Source organism: Sinocyclocheilus anshuiensis, unplaced genomic scaffold (genome assembly GCF_001515605.1).
Source record: "Sinocyclocheilus anshuiensis isolate Anshui unplaced genomic scaffold, SAMN03320099.WGS_v1.1 scaffold86, whole genome shotgun sequence".
In the NCBI taxonomy this organism is placed as follows: domain Eukaryota; kingdom Metazoa; phylum Chordata; class Actinopteri; order Cypriniformes; family Cyprinidae; genus Sinocyclocheilus; species Sinocyclocheilus anshuiensis.
The window spans coordinates 1,027,875-1,044,764 of NW_015547662.1; the positions used below are offsets into that span (position 1 = coordinate 1,027,875).

The 16,890-nt window shown below is 36.3% G+C and overlaps 1 protein-coding gene across 1 annotated transcript in view; it reads right to left on the reverse strand.

Annotated features, from left to right (window-relative positions):
* LOC107702328 (zeta-sarcoglycan-like) overlaps positions 1–16,890 on the reverse strand; it is a 189,711-nt gene that overhangs the window by 35,980 nt on the left and 136,841 nt on the right. The window contains exon 5 of the mRNA XM_016504608.1: positions 4,934–5,056. Within this exon, the coding sequence (XP_016360094.1) occupies positions 4,934–5,056 (123 nt within the window). The remainder of the gene's footprint in view (positions 1–4,933; positions 5,057–16,890) is intronic.

The following is a 16,890-nucleotide window of genomic DNA, read 5'->3' on the forward strand; positions in this document are numbered from 1 at the left end:
TAAACATTTGGGCGGCGTTATGCAAATCTTCCCACACAGTGACGTAGACATGTGGGGGCGTGTTTGAACGAGGCGTTTTAGGAGGGCGTGGACCAGCCTTAACTTTTATAAAGAATATCTCTTTGGGTTTGAGACTTTAGTCATTGCAACTTTAGGGATCTTATCTATTCACGAACAGCTTGTAACACTCCAAAGAGAAAGGAAAACTTGAAATTGCATCATACGACCCATTTAAAATAGCAGTAATAATAATAAAAAAATATTGTTTTAAAATGTAAAAAATTGCTGTTTACTGTTGTTTTGACATCAAATACATGCAGTCTTGGTGTGAATAAAAAACTTTAAAAAACTTACCAACCTTAAACTTTGCATACATCTGACTCGGCTCAAAATCGTATCATCTGAGAAGGGTGTCAATACCAGGTGTAAACAGGGTTCATAAGAAGCCAAACGATGGAATTGATATATCTAGTCTATCAAATCCTCACATCCTACCTAATGCTCTGTTATACTGTACCTTCTATACTACTAATAAAGTAACTTGGGCTAGGCAGAGGTATGAAACATCAAGTGATAAATTACAAGAGCTGTAGAGCGGTAGACTGGAGTGCGTTTTTCTAGATCTGTATTTCTGGAACATTTGAAGTGTCCCCCAGTTCACAGCATAATTTTTCTTGAAAATGTGCTGGTTAAGTGAGTTCTTCTCATTAGTATAAAAGTAAGCTGTTCTTCCATACTTGCTTTTTTAAATTTGTTTCAGTCTGTCCTAGTTTATTTTATTCCTCTTCATTTTCCCCACAATCATGCTCGGAATAGTTTAAAGAAACAGTTCATTCAAAATCAAACTTCTGTCATTAATTTATTCATCTTCATGTCATTTTAAACACATATTCTTTTCTTTCTTATATGGAACACAAACAGAAAAGTTTTGAAGAATATTCACAGTAAATTCACATATATGTCCTTTTGAGACCAAGTCATAAAGTTTTTAAAAGACATGATGGTGAGTAAATTATGACAGAAATTTCATTTTTTGTGTGAAATATTCCTTAACACTTAACTCTCTCTCTCCATTCTCTTTCTCTCCCCAGGGCAGTTCTTGATTCTGACACATTTTAGTCTTTCAGTCTCACCTCTGAAGAACCGCAGACTTCCATTTATGCATGCTCTGTCTATCTTTCTCTCTCTCTACCACTATTTATCTCCCTTGATCCCTCTCTCTAACATGTATTTTTGTGAAAAGAGGTAATGGACAGATCTGCCCAATTACTGAGCATGTGCCCTCTTTGTCCCTGACCTCTAACTATTCCACTTGACCTCCCAGCATGCACTGTTTCAGACAGAGACAGGAAAAAAAGAAAGTGTAAGAGAGAGAGAGGCCCGCATGAGTAAAATCTATTTGAAGCAATATATTTGCATTTCAATGTAAAGACAGGTTTCTAGTATATATGGTGCATGCAAATATTTAAATCTTAAAAATGTAAAATGTTGGCCCAAAAAATGGATGCTGGGGAAAAAAAATAGCTAAGAATTCCTAGCTCAGAATTTCACCTTGACAGTAAAGAACAATCATGTAAGGATTTCGAATAAATAAGAATTACATAAATTGGAGGAAGTTGTAGTCTGAGCAATCTGAATGATTTGTGAGATATCGCTAACTTGTAGAGCCTCTTACTGTATTATCAAGATACAACTGTAATAAAAGGGGTTTTATTAACAAAATGATAGATAAGAGTAACTAACAACTACTAAATGGATACAGTGAATGGATAAAGTGTAAAAGATTGATAAATGCAAGTTGGATGTTACTATGGGCATTATCTTATGGAAAGATAAACTGAAGTTTCCTGAAAGTAATAAGGTAAACCTTATTAAGATTCAACAAATAAATTGAGAGATCATTTGTTATTAACTGACATCAGCTATATAAAATATAATGCAAATTACACACTAATGCCAAGGGTCTCTGGGGAAGAGGTTACGTTCCGCCTGGTCATATGCTGAGTCTGAGCGGCGACGTCTTCCACTTGTTGATCTGGGCCACGTTGCAGTGGGAAGAAAGGAGCTGGATTCGTTTCAACACAATTCGTCTTGAGCACGAAGCACTAATGAACAATGAAGTCCTGAGCACCGAGAAGGTCCTAGGAACATGCAAACGGAGGAGCCTTGAAAGTTGACGAGACGATTCTGACGTTGGTGGAGACGATGTGGGATACTAAGCTTGTGGTCCCCGTTGCTGTTGCGGTTTCCAATCTCCCCAGATTCACTTCTTGTAGATCTACCTTGTTTCTCCTTAGAACAACTTAGCAGCTCTTAGGGCAATTACAGTAGTAGCTACAACAGCTTAGCACATTTCTTTGTCTTGAAGAGAACCTTTTATTCTTCCCTGAGAAGGAGGGATTTGCAAGTTGGCACCTTTCAGATCCAGCGGTTTGATTGGCCGATGCTGTCGGAGGTGGCCATGGTATGGCCCCTCTCTGGCATGAGGTCTATTTGCATAGCTTAAAGTCCACGTTTAGAGCAATGTCTTTAAGGTTTCCCTATGCATAATTCACGTCCCAAACCACTTTCAGATTAACCAGCACATTGTGCTGAAAATATGAAGACCAAACATCAATGGGTAATGCTGAACAATTACCGATGCATTCATATATTATTGAACTGTTGTATAAAAGTAATATCACACATTTGGAGTGACTCATCTCTCTCTCTCTCTCACCTACTGCTCTGCAGTTTTAGTGGACTAATGATGCCTGACTGTATTCCTGAACAACTTCAATTTTCTCCTTGTACATCAAGCAGGTCCTATTAAGAGACCAAAATCGACCTGGCTCTGATGTAACAGTCCGAAGTTACTTAAATTAAAATAACTAAATGTATAGAAATCTATTCACACATTCGCTATTTTATTTGAAATAATTTCATCACCACTTAAAATAATTTTAAGTGACACGACTAGTTGCAACGTGTCAAAAACAGAGTGTGTGTCCATCAACTGAAAGCACATTGTAATGCTGCAGACAGCTCAGTTGATTATAATGGGATTGAGCTTGTTTTACATGTCAGGCATCTGGTGTAGATGAGCGTAACCAAACTTTTCTGACAGATGTGGGCATGCAAGCTTTGTTGTCTTTTACAGATGTGCAACTACATGTGTATTTTAAGTCTGTAATAAATCATGTGGAAAAATACATGGATATAAGGCTACTAACAAGTAGGAAAACTGCGGTATGATATAACATTACAGGCCAAAGCAAATGCAAAAAAAAGCAGAAAATTGATTTATGGGCCAGATTTAAAATAAACTATAACACTTAAGGGACTATATGATATATATATATATCTTCCATACGGGAGGCAGTTTTATACCCTTGTCTGTAAGTTTTTGTACACGGATCATGTGTAAATGGATGAATATGTGAGTGTGTTTGCGTATGTGGTACCTGTGACTCTCAGTTTGTCTGTGCCAATACTGATCTCCTCTTCATCAGCAGAGAAGAGAACTGTCTCACCATCACTACTTCTCACTTCGAACCGCTGACACTGGGCTTCTACCATCTCAGAGCCTACAGAAAGAGATAAAGAAAGAATAAGGCCTTGAGAAACAAGATCTTAACACATATTTTAACCTTTGCAGCCCACATAAATCACCTCTAATCAGGAATGGTCTTCTTGTGATGGACAAGGGGGACATGACAAATAATGGTGGAAGGTAATAATACAAATAATAATATATTATTATTATTATTCAGTGCTGTATGCATACAGATAGATTAATTTAAATGAATTTAATTTTCCATTATGATGCTGCCTTAGAAGACAGCTGCCAGTGTTGACAATGATAAAAAAGGAAGCTCACCAGGTTTCTGAGTTAAAATTAGAGCTGCTGCTCATTAGTGTTTGAAGACTTACTACAGTGTCAAATTATAGAAATAGTTGTACAATATGCTTAATTAATACATGTCTCTAGTTAAAAAAGGTACCAAATAGAAATACAAATTCTTTCAACCTGAACCTGAATCTTTCAACCAATTCTTGCACCCAAAAAAAAAAAAAAATTCAGATTAACCAGCACATTGTGCTGAAAATATGAAGACCAAACATCAATGGGTAATGCTGAACAATTACCGATGCATTCATATATTATTGAACTGTTGTATAAAAGTAATATCACACATTTGGAGTGACTCATCTCTCTCTCTCTCTCACCTACTGCTCTGCAGTTTTAGTGGACTAATGATGCCTGACTGTATTCCTGAACAACTTCAATTTTCTCCTTGTACATCAAGCAGGTCCTATTAAGAGACCAAAATCGACCTGGCTCTGATGTAACAGTCCGAAGTTACTTAAATTAAAATAACTAAATGTATAGAAATCTATTCACACATTCGCTATTTTATTTGAAATAATTTCATCACCACTTAAAATAATTTTAAGTGACACGACTAGTTGCAACGTGTCAAAAACAGAGTGTGTGTCCATCAACTGAAAGCACATTGTAATGCTGCAGACAGCTCAGTTGATTATAATGGGATTGAGCTTGTTTTACATGTCAGGCATCTGGTGTAGATGAGCGTAACCAAACTTTTCTGACAGATGTGGGCATGCAAGCTTTGTTGTCTTTTACAGATGTGCAACTACATGTGTATTTTAAGTCTGTAATAAATCATGTGGAAAAATACATGGATATAAGGCTACTAACAAGTAGGAAAACTGCGGTATGATATAACATTACAGGCCAAAGCAAATGCAAAAAAAAGCAGAAAATTGATTTATGGGCCAGATTTAAAATAAACTATAACACTTAAGGGACTATATGATATATATATATATCTTCCATACGGGAGGCAGTTTTATACCCTTGTCTGTAAGTTTTTGTACACGGATCATGTGTAAATGGATGAATATGTGAGTGTGTTTGCGTATGTGGTACCTGTGACTCTCAGTTTGTCTGTGCCAATACTGATCTCCTCTTCATCAGCAGAGAAGAGAACTGTCTCACCATCACTACTTCTCACTTCGAACCGCTGACACTGGGCTTCTACCATCTCAGAGCCTACAGAAAGAGATAAAGAAAGAATAAGGCCTTGAGAAACAAGATCTTAACACATATTTTAACCTTTGCAGCCCACATAAATCACCTCTAATCAGGAATGGTCTTCTTGTGATGGACAAGGGGGACATGACAAATAATGGTGGAAGGTAATAATACAAATAATAATATATTATTATTATTATTCAGTGCTGTATGCATACAGATAGATTAATTTAAATGAATTTAATTTTCCATTATGATGCTGCCTTAGAAGACAGCTGCCAGTGTTGACAATGATAAAAAAGGAAGCTCACCAGGTTTCTGAGTTAAAATTAGAGCTGCTGCTCATTAGTGTTTGAAGACTTACTACAGTGTCAAATTATAGAAATAGTTGTACAATATGCTTAATTAATACATGTCTCTAGTTAAAAAAGGTACCAAATAGAAATACAAATTCTTTCAACCTGAACCTGAATCTTTCAACCAATTCTTGCACCCAAAAAAAAAAAAAAACTGTCCCGAAACACACAATTTAGACTGTCCAATAAGTTGTATGCAGCAAATAATTGAATATAAAATGGCGTATATGAATTTGACTCGGCATGAGCCAAGGAAGGGGGAGGGGGTTGGGGGAATTGCTTTTAGACCATAAGGTTAAAAAGGTATTAGCAGAAATATGTGTGCAAATTTGGCCTTTTGGTGGTGCTAGAGAGTTTGAGATAGATACTCCAAATTTGCCATGGTTAATATTGACACTGTCCTCTATCTGTGTGCCAAATTTCATAACTTTCTCGCAAGCAGTTCTATGGGCTGCCATAGACTTCCAGAGAAGAAGAAGAAGACGAAGAAGAAGAAGAAGAAGAAGAAGAAGAAAACTAACAGATGCAAGAGGTGCCTAAGAGGTGCCTTGGCCCCTAATTAACAACATGTGGGAAGAGTTCCAAATACAATGTTATGCAGGGAAAAAAAAAAACTCATTGGAAAGGTTCTTAGAAATAATAGCAACATAAATACCAATAATATCAACATAATCCCACAAATTCCTCTATGTTGCAGTTTACTATGGAAAGCCTTTCTTATTTGGACCCTGATGCATGATTATGAATTAGAGAAAGAGCGGACTTTGTGTTTGTTTCACGCAGGAGGCTGATGTGAGAGATGTGAATGACTGATCTTGACTTTATTCACTAAGCGTGACTTGGCCTATAAATTACACTGTCACTGGAATCTCAGTAGCTTTTAATGCACTGCCCCAAACAAACACTGCAATGGCTTCACTGACTATATTATTTATCACAGCTATCATATCTTCCATGTCTTAGGTGACCTTGGAGAGCAAACTTGGCTTTGTTTGTTTGCCCACATTATGCGTGTGTGACAGAAAGTAAACTTCTCTTTTTTCCTAAAGCCCACTCTCCCCTTTCTCTGCCACCCTCTATTGTCTTTCTAGTCCTCTTCATGCATTCATTGTCTGTCCTCTCATTTTTTCAGTGTTTGTACTATAATGTATGACACCCTGCCCTTTCTCCAAGCACCCTATGGCAAAGAGAGCAGTTCATTAAAGTAGAATATAACAACGCAAATTTTGGGATTTAATTTAGGCAACTTTTCAAACATGGCTTTCTTTATATTTACTATCCACCTTTTGGATGTAATATTATTATACGTTATATAGATTATTAATACTGTATATATGACAACACCTCTCACAAGCTCAACTTGCCAATAGTTTATTAATAACGTTTCCATTTTAAAAGTAATTTGATATATTTAACTTAAAATAATTAATCATTTTACCAAATTAATTTCTCTTTACAAACTTTTGTATTTTCAGTTCAGTAGCCTGTTTTGTCCAATGTCTCAAAAAGCACAGCTGACATACTTATTTCAGTTTGGCATCTGAAGGAGCCCCATATCAACAGTTGATTGAAGCTGTTGTTCCTGCTGTGCTTAAACATCATTTCACAGACCTAAAGAAAAAAAAAATGTAGAGCACATCTCCAGATCCTGAAGTTACTTTTTTTTAATACAAAGAGATTTGGTGTTGGATTATGTTAAATATATATAAAAAAGAAACATGTTCATTAATTAATTGCTTTGCATTCTTTTCTCTTATAATTATGACGATCTGTTGCATATCAGTGAAAGTCCCACATCATTTGATATATTTTAAGGAAGAAATAACTGAAAAAAAAAGTCAAATTTCCATTAATTATGTTGGATAGTGATTAAAGATGTGCTTGAGGATAGGGCAAGGCTAAATTTGATTATGCTGATGAGATCAAGAGGAGATAATGCTAATAAATTGTTAATTTATACTCATATTTTAATCTCCTCTTGACCATATCACTGCACAGCGGTGGCCAGAGATTTGCTCATAGATCAACTACAGAGCATGATCATCTTTAGAGAGGACATGACAGAAACACACCACAGGATTATAAAGGGACAGATTTGCTTCTTTCTTTCTTCCTTCGAGTGAAAAAAAAGCTACGATAATGAAAGTTTTGATTTGTGTGGTTGTGGCGTATCAGAAAGACTAAGCAGTCTGTGCATCCACCCGAAGAACTGAAAAATTATTTAAAAATAAATATTTATTTAACATGGCCACACTGAAACAGGAAGCAGAGATTCTAAACTAAAGAAAAAATATGGTTAATTTAACAATTGCACATGATCGATTTTGTGCAAAAAATCTCTGGTGGCCCAAACATTAAGATCTTGCAATTATGAAAAAAAAATGTAAGCTTCTTAGGTCAAAATATAGCCTACACATTAAATAAAATGTATATTAGACCTCATTAATTCATAATTAAAGCCATGTTGTTCACAACAGGTTATTACCTCATATTCGTTTGCATCACATTTAATGTTTGCGTGCTTCAAGAGCTCAAGGTTTGAGTGCTTGATTACTTCAGTGATTGTTCTCAGTGAATGTACATGTAAGGAGTAAATACTCATTATTTGGACAAGGACATCCTCACTTTCATAAAGCCATCCAGACTGCACCACCTCACGGATCTCACAGAGCCTCTCATCCAGGTGATTTAAATGAGAAATGATGTGCACTGGATATTAATGACGTGCTCTTGAATATTAATTGATACTGATTTACCTCTCATTAAAACTGAGGAATAATGATTAATGGTTGTTTTGAGGTTGGAGGAAATTGAAACTTTCCCTTGGAGTGAAATGGCAAAAAAAACTTGCTGTGGAAAACCAGATGGTGTTAAAATGAAGAGATGCTTGTTAAATTTCACAAATAGTGTAAAAAAAACTGACATTTGTTAAATGTGTCAGTTGAATTAAAAAATTACCTTGAGGAAAGCATTGAGCGTGATCAGTCAAAGCCTTTCATAGAATAGGATGGAAATGCATTATAAAGGTGGCGTCACAAAGGTTTTGCGATACTACAGCATTTCATACAACAAGGGGTTTTCAAACTGGAGTCAAGGAGTGCTGGGGGGTCAGTGGAAACATTTACAGAAATAATAGTGTTAAAAATAAAAATATTTTTAAATATAATATATGAGCAATATCACATGTGTGATATCTCTCTACATCAGCATGGCTGTGATTCAGCCATAGAAGGGTTTGAAAAGGGTTTGAAAACCCTTGTTTAAAAATACCCCTTATAGTCAGATAAAAATGTGCTGTAAATACACTGCTTTATTATCATTCCAGCTACAGCAAGAGGTTTAGAGGTTAACAGCTGGGCTTGGATGAGGTTGAACATCTGTGCAAAATGCTGTTATATAAAACGTGGAGCTTCTGATCTGAATTGCTTGGAGGTTCTAATCTGACCTTATGAGTAAACAACCTCTGCTGATGCAAGCCAAAGAAATGTCCACATCCTTTTTTTCAGTCAGTCAGTCAGTCAGTCAATCAAAAACAATTATAATGTAAGGGCTCTGTATTAATGTAGAGAAATGGTGCACAAAATAACGGCAACAAAATAAAATAAATAAAAAATAAGTAGCAAAGATAAATTATTTTTCCAAACCGGATAATCCTCATCAATAAAAAGGTGAAATGGGTGAATTTTGAACACCTGCATTAATCAGTGGGTGTGTGTGTGTGTGCATGTGTCTGGGTGTGGCTTGTGGACAGTGTAAAGAGACAAATAATCAGAGCTGTTGTCATAATCAGCAAACACAGCCCTGAAGACTGATGCGTGTATTTGTATGCATTAATCTCCATATGTCCTTTAGATAGTTTTTCTCTATCTCTCTCTCTCTCTTTGGAGAGTTTAAGCTCACTTCCTCCAAGTGGTAATGTGGCATTGCAAATGATGATATTCATTTAAAACTAGCAATTTATTCTGGCTAAATTACACAACATAAAACAGCACATTAAATTTCTAAACGTTCCTCTACATGCATGCACACTTTACCAAGGTATTCTTATCATGATTAATTACTTGGAACTAATCACTGAAATCACTGGATTTTTGGTGCTGTGGAACGTATAATTGGTGACTTGAGCACTTTCAGGTGGCTGTTTTTGAAATTTCCAGGTATATCTATATTTAAATTAGGTACCCTTATGGATTGCAGTGGATGCAATGGAGTAAAACCTTTTGAAATAATAATACGTTGAGCTCTCCTTGACTAAATGAAATTCAAATACATACATATGTAACTTATTCTGATGACATATCATCTAGAATGTTTGTCCTTGAAGAGATTAAATGCACCAAGCAAATCACTATGTGTGCACCTTTTTAATGTCATGTCGATGTAAAGTATTAAACAGCAATTTAGCAGAGTCAACCACCGGTCCATGTTTGGCTGGTTAGCTTGATATTGTTAGCCCCTGTTGGTAGATGCCACTTTCAAGAACATTTCGGTTGGGTTCGTTGAGTTCATTTAGAGTAGAACGCAATTTGTAATACCTAATCAAAACCCCATAATATTTATAAAAAATGTATACAGTAATTTAACAGACTAACTGGCTAGCGGTGTGCCAAACTGGTACACTAGGTGTTTAAATAGCTGTTTATATAATGTTTATACATTTTACAGAAAAAAAAGCTACAGTAAAAACCTGTTAATTAGTTACCTTATCATCCGGTGCAAAAACCTGTAAATGGTTTAACATTGCATTTTATATAATTTGAATGTAAAATACTGTCAAATTGATGGTTTTTGTAAGGAAAAACTGTTAATTACTGTATAATTTACAGTAAAAAACAGTAAAAGGATATTAATATTATATCACTCAATGAAATAGTTATAAGTTGTAAAATATACAGTCACCATGTATGTATGTATGTATGTATGTATGTATGTATGTATGTGTGTATTTATTTATTTTTATTTTTGGGAGGCAACCAGTTGCTGTTTTTTCCCATTCATTTAACAGATTATTTTTTAGTGTATATGTTTCTGATTGAACTGGCATGTTACGATAACTATAATTTCACAATCTATATGTCTGGTCATTTACTATTATATTAGCATAACTGACAAGTCATTCATAGTCATAATAACAGTCAGATGACAAACATTAAAAGCAATTTTTTTAGGATTTTTTATCTGTCTAAATAGAGTACTTATTATCTCATTAAGCTATTTCAGCCAATAGAAACTCAATTTAATGGGCAGGCTGAATTTTTCATGACAACTAATTGCCTTTAAAATTAATAATAAATGCTAATTGCTAACATTTTTCGAAAGGATTGTGGTAAAGGATACTGGCAGCGTCCCCGTGCCACACCTGAATCCCCACCATCACACACGTGTCTTCCTGTTGTCCTTGTCCGCCCCCTGAGCATCTCTCGCTCATGTCCTCTCTGTCACCGAGCGCTAATGAAATTATATCCCACTCTCTCAAAGCGGTGAAGCCATTCATTATGCAGTTTACACTTCTAAAAATGAAAAGTCAATAAGACAAAAAACAGATGCTGTGTTCCCTCAATGTCCTCTCAGTTGTTTGGCCTCTGGAGGAAGTGTTCAGAGTAGAGACAAGCTCACAGCAGGAGTCTGAGCGTGAGAACAGCCCATGCACAGATTACTTTCCTGTCCCTCATTTTCAGTCATCTGCGCAGGGACCTCGTGGCGATCAGCAGGGTGCCTCGGGTTAGCGGAGAAGGATGGAGGGATGGAGAGAGAGAGTGAAAACAAGATCTGACAGCACAAGTTTGATGCTGCATTTCATCACCAGCTCACTCCCAGCACACATCCCATCAACACCTCCAACTAAATCCTGCTGCCTAATAATTTAGCAATGCAGCGTTCCTGCAAGAAGGTCATGAGGAGCATTATTTCAGACTGCCATTTACCCGAAACACACAACTCTGGAAGGTCACAAGGTGAGGATGCCCTAAAAGGTCAATCTAGGGAATTTTTAGGTTCTTAACCTACTTTTTAAGGTTCCAAAATTCTTGTGACTCTTCAGACACCATTCACTCTTCACAAATTTTACTGTAAGATTATGTTTTTGAAAGAAGTCTCTTATGTTCACCAAGGTTGCATTAAAAAAAAAAAAAAACAGTAAAAATGAATATTGGGAAATATTTCAATTTATAACTATTTTATTAGATTTTGAAATTATTAATAGAGAACAATAATAATGGCAATAAGCTGATTCCTATTTTTATTTATTTTTATTTTTGGGAGGCAACCAGTTGCTGTTTTTTCCCATTCATTTAACAGATTATTTTTTAGTGTATATGTTTCTGATTGAACTGGCATGTTACGATAACTATAATTTCACAATCTATATGTCTGGTCATTTACTATTATATTAGCATAACTGACAAGTCATTCATAGTCATAATAACAGTCAGATGACAAACATTAAAAGCAATTTTTTTAGGATTTTTTATCTGTCTAAATAGAGTACTTATTATCTCATTAAGCTATTTCAGCCAATAGAAACTCAATTTAATGGGCAGGCTGAATTTTTCATGACAACTAATTGCCTTTAAAATTAATAATAAATGCTAATTGCTAACATTTTTCGAAAGGATTGTGGTAAAGGATACTGGCAGCGTCCCCGTGCCACACCTGAATCCCCACCATCACACACGTGTCTTCCTGTTGTCCTTGTCCGCCCCCTGAGCATCTCTCGCTCATGTCCTCTCTGTCACCGAGCGCTAATGAAATTATATCCCACTCTCTCAAAGCGGTGAAGCCATTCATTATGCAGTTTACACTTCTAAAAATGAAAAGTCAATAAGACAAAAAACAGATGCTGTGTTCCCTCAATGTCCTCTCAGTTGTTTGGCCTCTGGAGGAAGTGTTCAGAGTAGAGACAAGCTCACAGCAGGAGTCTGAGCGTGAGAACAGCCCATGCACAGATTACTTTCCTGTCCCTCATTTTCAGTCATCTGCGCAGGGACCTCGTGGCGATCAGCAGGGTGCCTCGGGTTAGCGGAGAAGGATGGAGGGATGGAGAGAGAGAGTGAAAACAAGATCTGACAGCACAAGTTTGATGCTGCATTTCATCACCAGCTCACTCCCAGCACACATCCCATCAACACCTCCAACTAAATCCTGCTGCCTAATAATTTAGCAATGCAGCGTTCCTGCAAGAAGGTCATGAGGAGCATTATTTCAGACTGCCATTTACCCGAAACACACAACTCTGGAAGGTCACAAGGTGAGGATGCCCTAAAAGGTCAATCTAGGGAATTTTTAGGTTCTTAACCTACTTTTTAAGGTTCCAAAATTCTTGTGACTCTTCAGACACCATTCACTCTTCACAAATTTTACTGTAAGATTATGTTTTTGAAAGAAGTCTCTTATGTTCACCAAGGTTGCATTAAAAAAAAAAAAAAAACAGTAAAAATGAATATTGGGAAATATTTCAATTTATAACTATTTTATTAGATTTTGAAATTATTAATAGAGAACAATAATAATGGCAATAAGCTGATTGCTATTAATATCATTTTTCTTTTTATTATTTTCAAAGTTGACACAACATGGTTGTGCTGCCTAATATTTTTGTGTAAACTTTGATACTTTTTTTTTAGGATTCTCTGATGAATAGAAGGTTCAAAATAACAGATTATTTGATTTTGTATACCAATGTACAAAGCTTTGCTGTATCTTTTGAACAGTACTGTGTATATATGTATAATAACAACATCCAACATTTGTATGTGTGATATCTAATGCTTTTGGAATATTGGAATATATAATTAGAAAAACTAATTGTTTTGTCTTTCTAAAGCTAATTTCATATATTGTGTTTTATGTAATTGATATTTTATGATGGATTTTCATTGAACAAGGGTAAAACAATAAAATGTATGCATAAGTCAAAAACAGTTTTGATGAAGGCATAAAAAGTTTCCAAAACAGTTTTAAATATATAAATATAAAAAAGGGGTTACACTTTATTTTAAGGTGTCCTTGTTACAGTGTAATTATACATTTAAGTACTGAGTAATATTAATTAACTACATGGACTTACTATATGGTTAGGGTTAGGATTTGGGTTTGGCTTTGGGTTACTTGCATGTAATTATGCATAATTAATTGTTATTCTAATAGTAAGTACATGTAACATGTGTAACAGGGACACCTTAAAATAAAGTGTTACCAAAAAGGGTATATCAAGGTATGTCAAGCCCTGGTAAGTAGTGCCCTAAGTTGAAGAAATATATTCCCTAAATAATTTGCAGTTCATATAAATTTCCTACAACCCCATCTGCAGTTCCGGTGACCCCATTTTGGTTTGTGACCCAAGGTTGAGAACCTTGGGCCTAAAGCCACAAAGACTATGACAGATTGCAGCTCTCAGATATTTAAGCGACTCCCTTATGAACACAGGATAAAGTCATGATCGCAGGGCTCCCGCTTCACGCTCACCACAACGCAACGGTGCATCAATCACCTGAACTTATGGGCCATATTATACAAACAGAGATCTCTGCACTCCTGGGCCAAGCTATCAGAGGACAGCCCAGCTCTCTGGCTCTCAGCACCTCCATACAATTTCTGTTTGAAGATTAATGTTCTTGCAGCGAGTGGGTTCAGGGACGAGAGAACAAGGAGAGGAGGGAAACAAACAGCAAACAGAGTGTGCAAGCGAGAGGGGATACAGAATAACTTTGCTGCCTGTTTAGAAGCTGATGATGATATTCCCTAAATGTTCAGTCAATGTCAAGAGAGCAAAGACAGCCTAAAGGCAATGACCCTGCAGAGTGGGTGAATGTCAAAGAGAGGATATAGAGGGCACATTGGTGAGAGTGTTATGAGACTCCAAACTGGTAACAAACCCTCAGTGTAGAAGTAAATTCACACAGCATTTTTATTTCACAAGTTTTATTTTAACCTTATTATGATTTTTCACCTTCATCATTTAGCATCATTTAATGTCAAATGCGTCAAATAAATAAATATAAAAAAAATATTTAGAAAAATATTTTATATCAGCTACACAATAAACAACACCACCCTCTGAGACTGAATATCTGACAGCTATACGTAAGCAAACTGACTGCAGAGGTGCTAAATCAATAGTGAAAAAATAATGAGTCTGAATAGAACAGAGGAAGTCTCTATGGGAAGCGACTTTTGCCCCCAAACATTACATATCTGGGACATTTTTATCACTTTCATTGATACTGGTTAATTTCTAGTCCTGCCGTGTACTTAATAAAGCTTCATGGAGCACAAATAGCCTGAGATTTAATTTAAAATCATGCATTTATCATTAAAGAGACCATAAGAGTCAGATAATGCCTGCTGTGTTTTTGCTAGGAAAGCGGATCTGCTATATTTAGAATCAGGTTCTTCAATTTCTAAAGGCATATCTGAACATTAATACAGCATTTCCAAGCTGAAAAGACCAGGATATGTTTTATACAACAGACAGTTCAGATTCTTCGCACCAGTGAATGAATGAGGAAAACTTAGGGTATGTTTACACAACAACTATGTACTAAAAATGGAAAAGTTTTGTGTATAGACGACAAAGATGTGAAAATGATCCCCATTCACACAGATCTGCGAAAACGACTGAAAACACTGCATAATGCATGCCAGGCCTGTAGTTGGCAATGGTACTTTGTAAAGAAACACTACACTTCTGCGCACATTTCTATAGACTGAACACGTAATACGCATGTGCATGACGTCCCCGTTTTCACAAATTCACGTTTTGCTGTTTACACGGAGATGATAACTTGCGCTTTGAAACCTGTTTTCAAAAGTTTGAATGACCAAAATGGCTAAAACGCATTAAACGTTTTCCGTTTTTAGTTGACCAACAGTGTTGTTTAAACACCCCTAAATTAGGAAACCCAGAGTTGAGCTGGAGTGGAATGATTGTATAAAATAAAATAAAATAAAATTGTCACGATCACCAGCTGGAGTGCCCATCATAACCACCAGAGGGCACTCCATCCCATACCTCTGTTACTCAGTCTTGGACTTCATTTCCCATAATCCTTTGCCCCGACTCATCAGCACTCATTGTTTGCACCTGTGTCTCGTTAACCCTGTCTGCTCACCCTGTTTAAGCCCAGTTCATTTTGTCATTCATGGCGAAGTCTTGCATGTGTCACAGCTGCAGCCTTTTATTCTGGTTCTTTTGTGTTTTGTTTTCCTGGTTCTTGATATTCTGCCTGTTTATCTGGATTACTCTGTTTGCCTCAGCCCTGAATTCGGTCATTGTTTGGACTGCTTATTGTGTTTGACCTCATGCCTGTTTTGACTATGATTGTGGATTATCTCTCTAATAAACTACTGCACTTGGATCCTCAGCCTTCATGTCTCCGTGCAGTTTTGTGACAAATTTTATGAACCAGGGTCAAAGAACACTCCATTTATTAGAATGCCTATTGGTTTTCTCTTTACTGTAATTCATAAATATGAGCCAATTATCCAAATCTGAATTTTGCCAAATCCTGTCAAATCAACACTAACCCACATAAAACAGCCACAATCAGTAGAAAAAAAAAAAAGTTTCAGTATTTCTTTGCTGCCTGTTAGTAATACAGGGAAACCATGTGTGCGGTTGTTGCTTTCTCCGTTTTCCTTTGCACAGTAAAGCTGTGATCTGCCGTAGTGAGGGAGAGCATCTACTTCTTCTGGCTTTAGGGGTGGTTGCTTCTGTTCTGATCTTACAGCTAGTTTGAGTCAGGTAGCTCTTTTTATACACACACAAACATAAACTCTGCCTTGCATACCCTGGAGTGGAAAAAAATCCCTGACAAGGGAAGAGGATTCACTGGAAAACACCAGAAAGCACAGGGACTCCAGAAACCCCTGTGGCTGCATTGAGATAGAGCAGTAATTGATGGAGGCCCTGAGCCTGGCGGGCAGCCGGCCCCAGAATGCAGCCTGCTGTCTTTTGAAATGTGATGGTGAAACTGAGCACCAACTGAGAACGAAAACACAAGACTGCAGGATTAGTGCAATGGGGTTTTTCTGCATAAATGTGCATGAGTTACTGTGATGTACAGTACCATGCATTATATATATATGTTTAAACTGAACCAGAACTATCTGGAAATTGTTTCTCAATCCAATCCATTCATGTATTTGATCAAAAACACAGTAAACAATAATATTATTGCAATTTAAAACAATAACTTATTTTAAAATATATTTTATTCCTGTGATGGAAAAGCTGATTTTCAGCAGACATTGATTCAGTCTTCAGTGTCACATGATCCTTCACAAGTCATTTCAATATGCAGATGGTGCTTAAGTTATGTATGTATGTATGTATGTATTAATTTTCAATGTTGAAAACTGTGCTACTTTTTTCCCCCAGGATTCTTTGATGTATAGAAAGTTCAAAAGAGCAGCATCAACATAGGTAATTGTACTTTTTTGGGAGGTAGGTGTAACACTTTGGGTCTCGTAGAGTCTAAAATGGAGTCTAATAGGTTT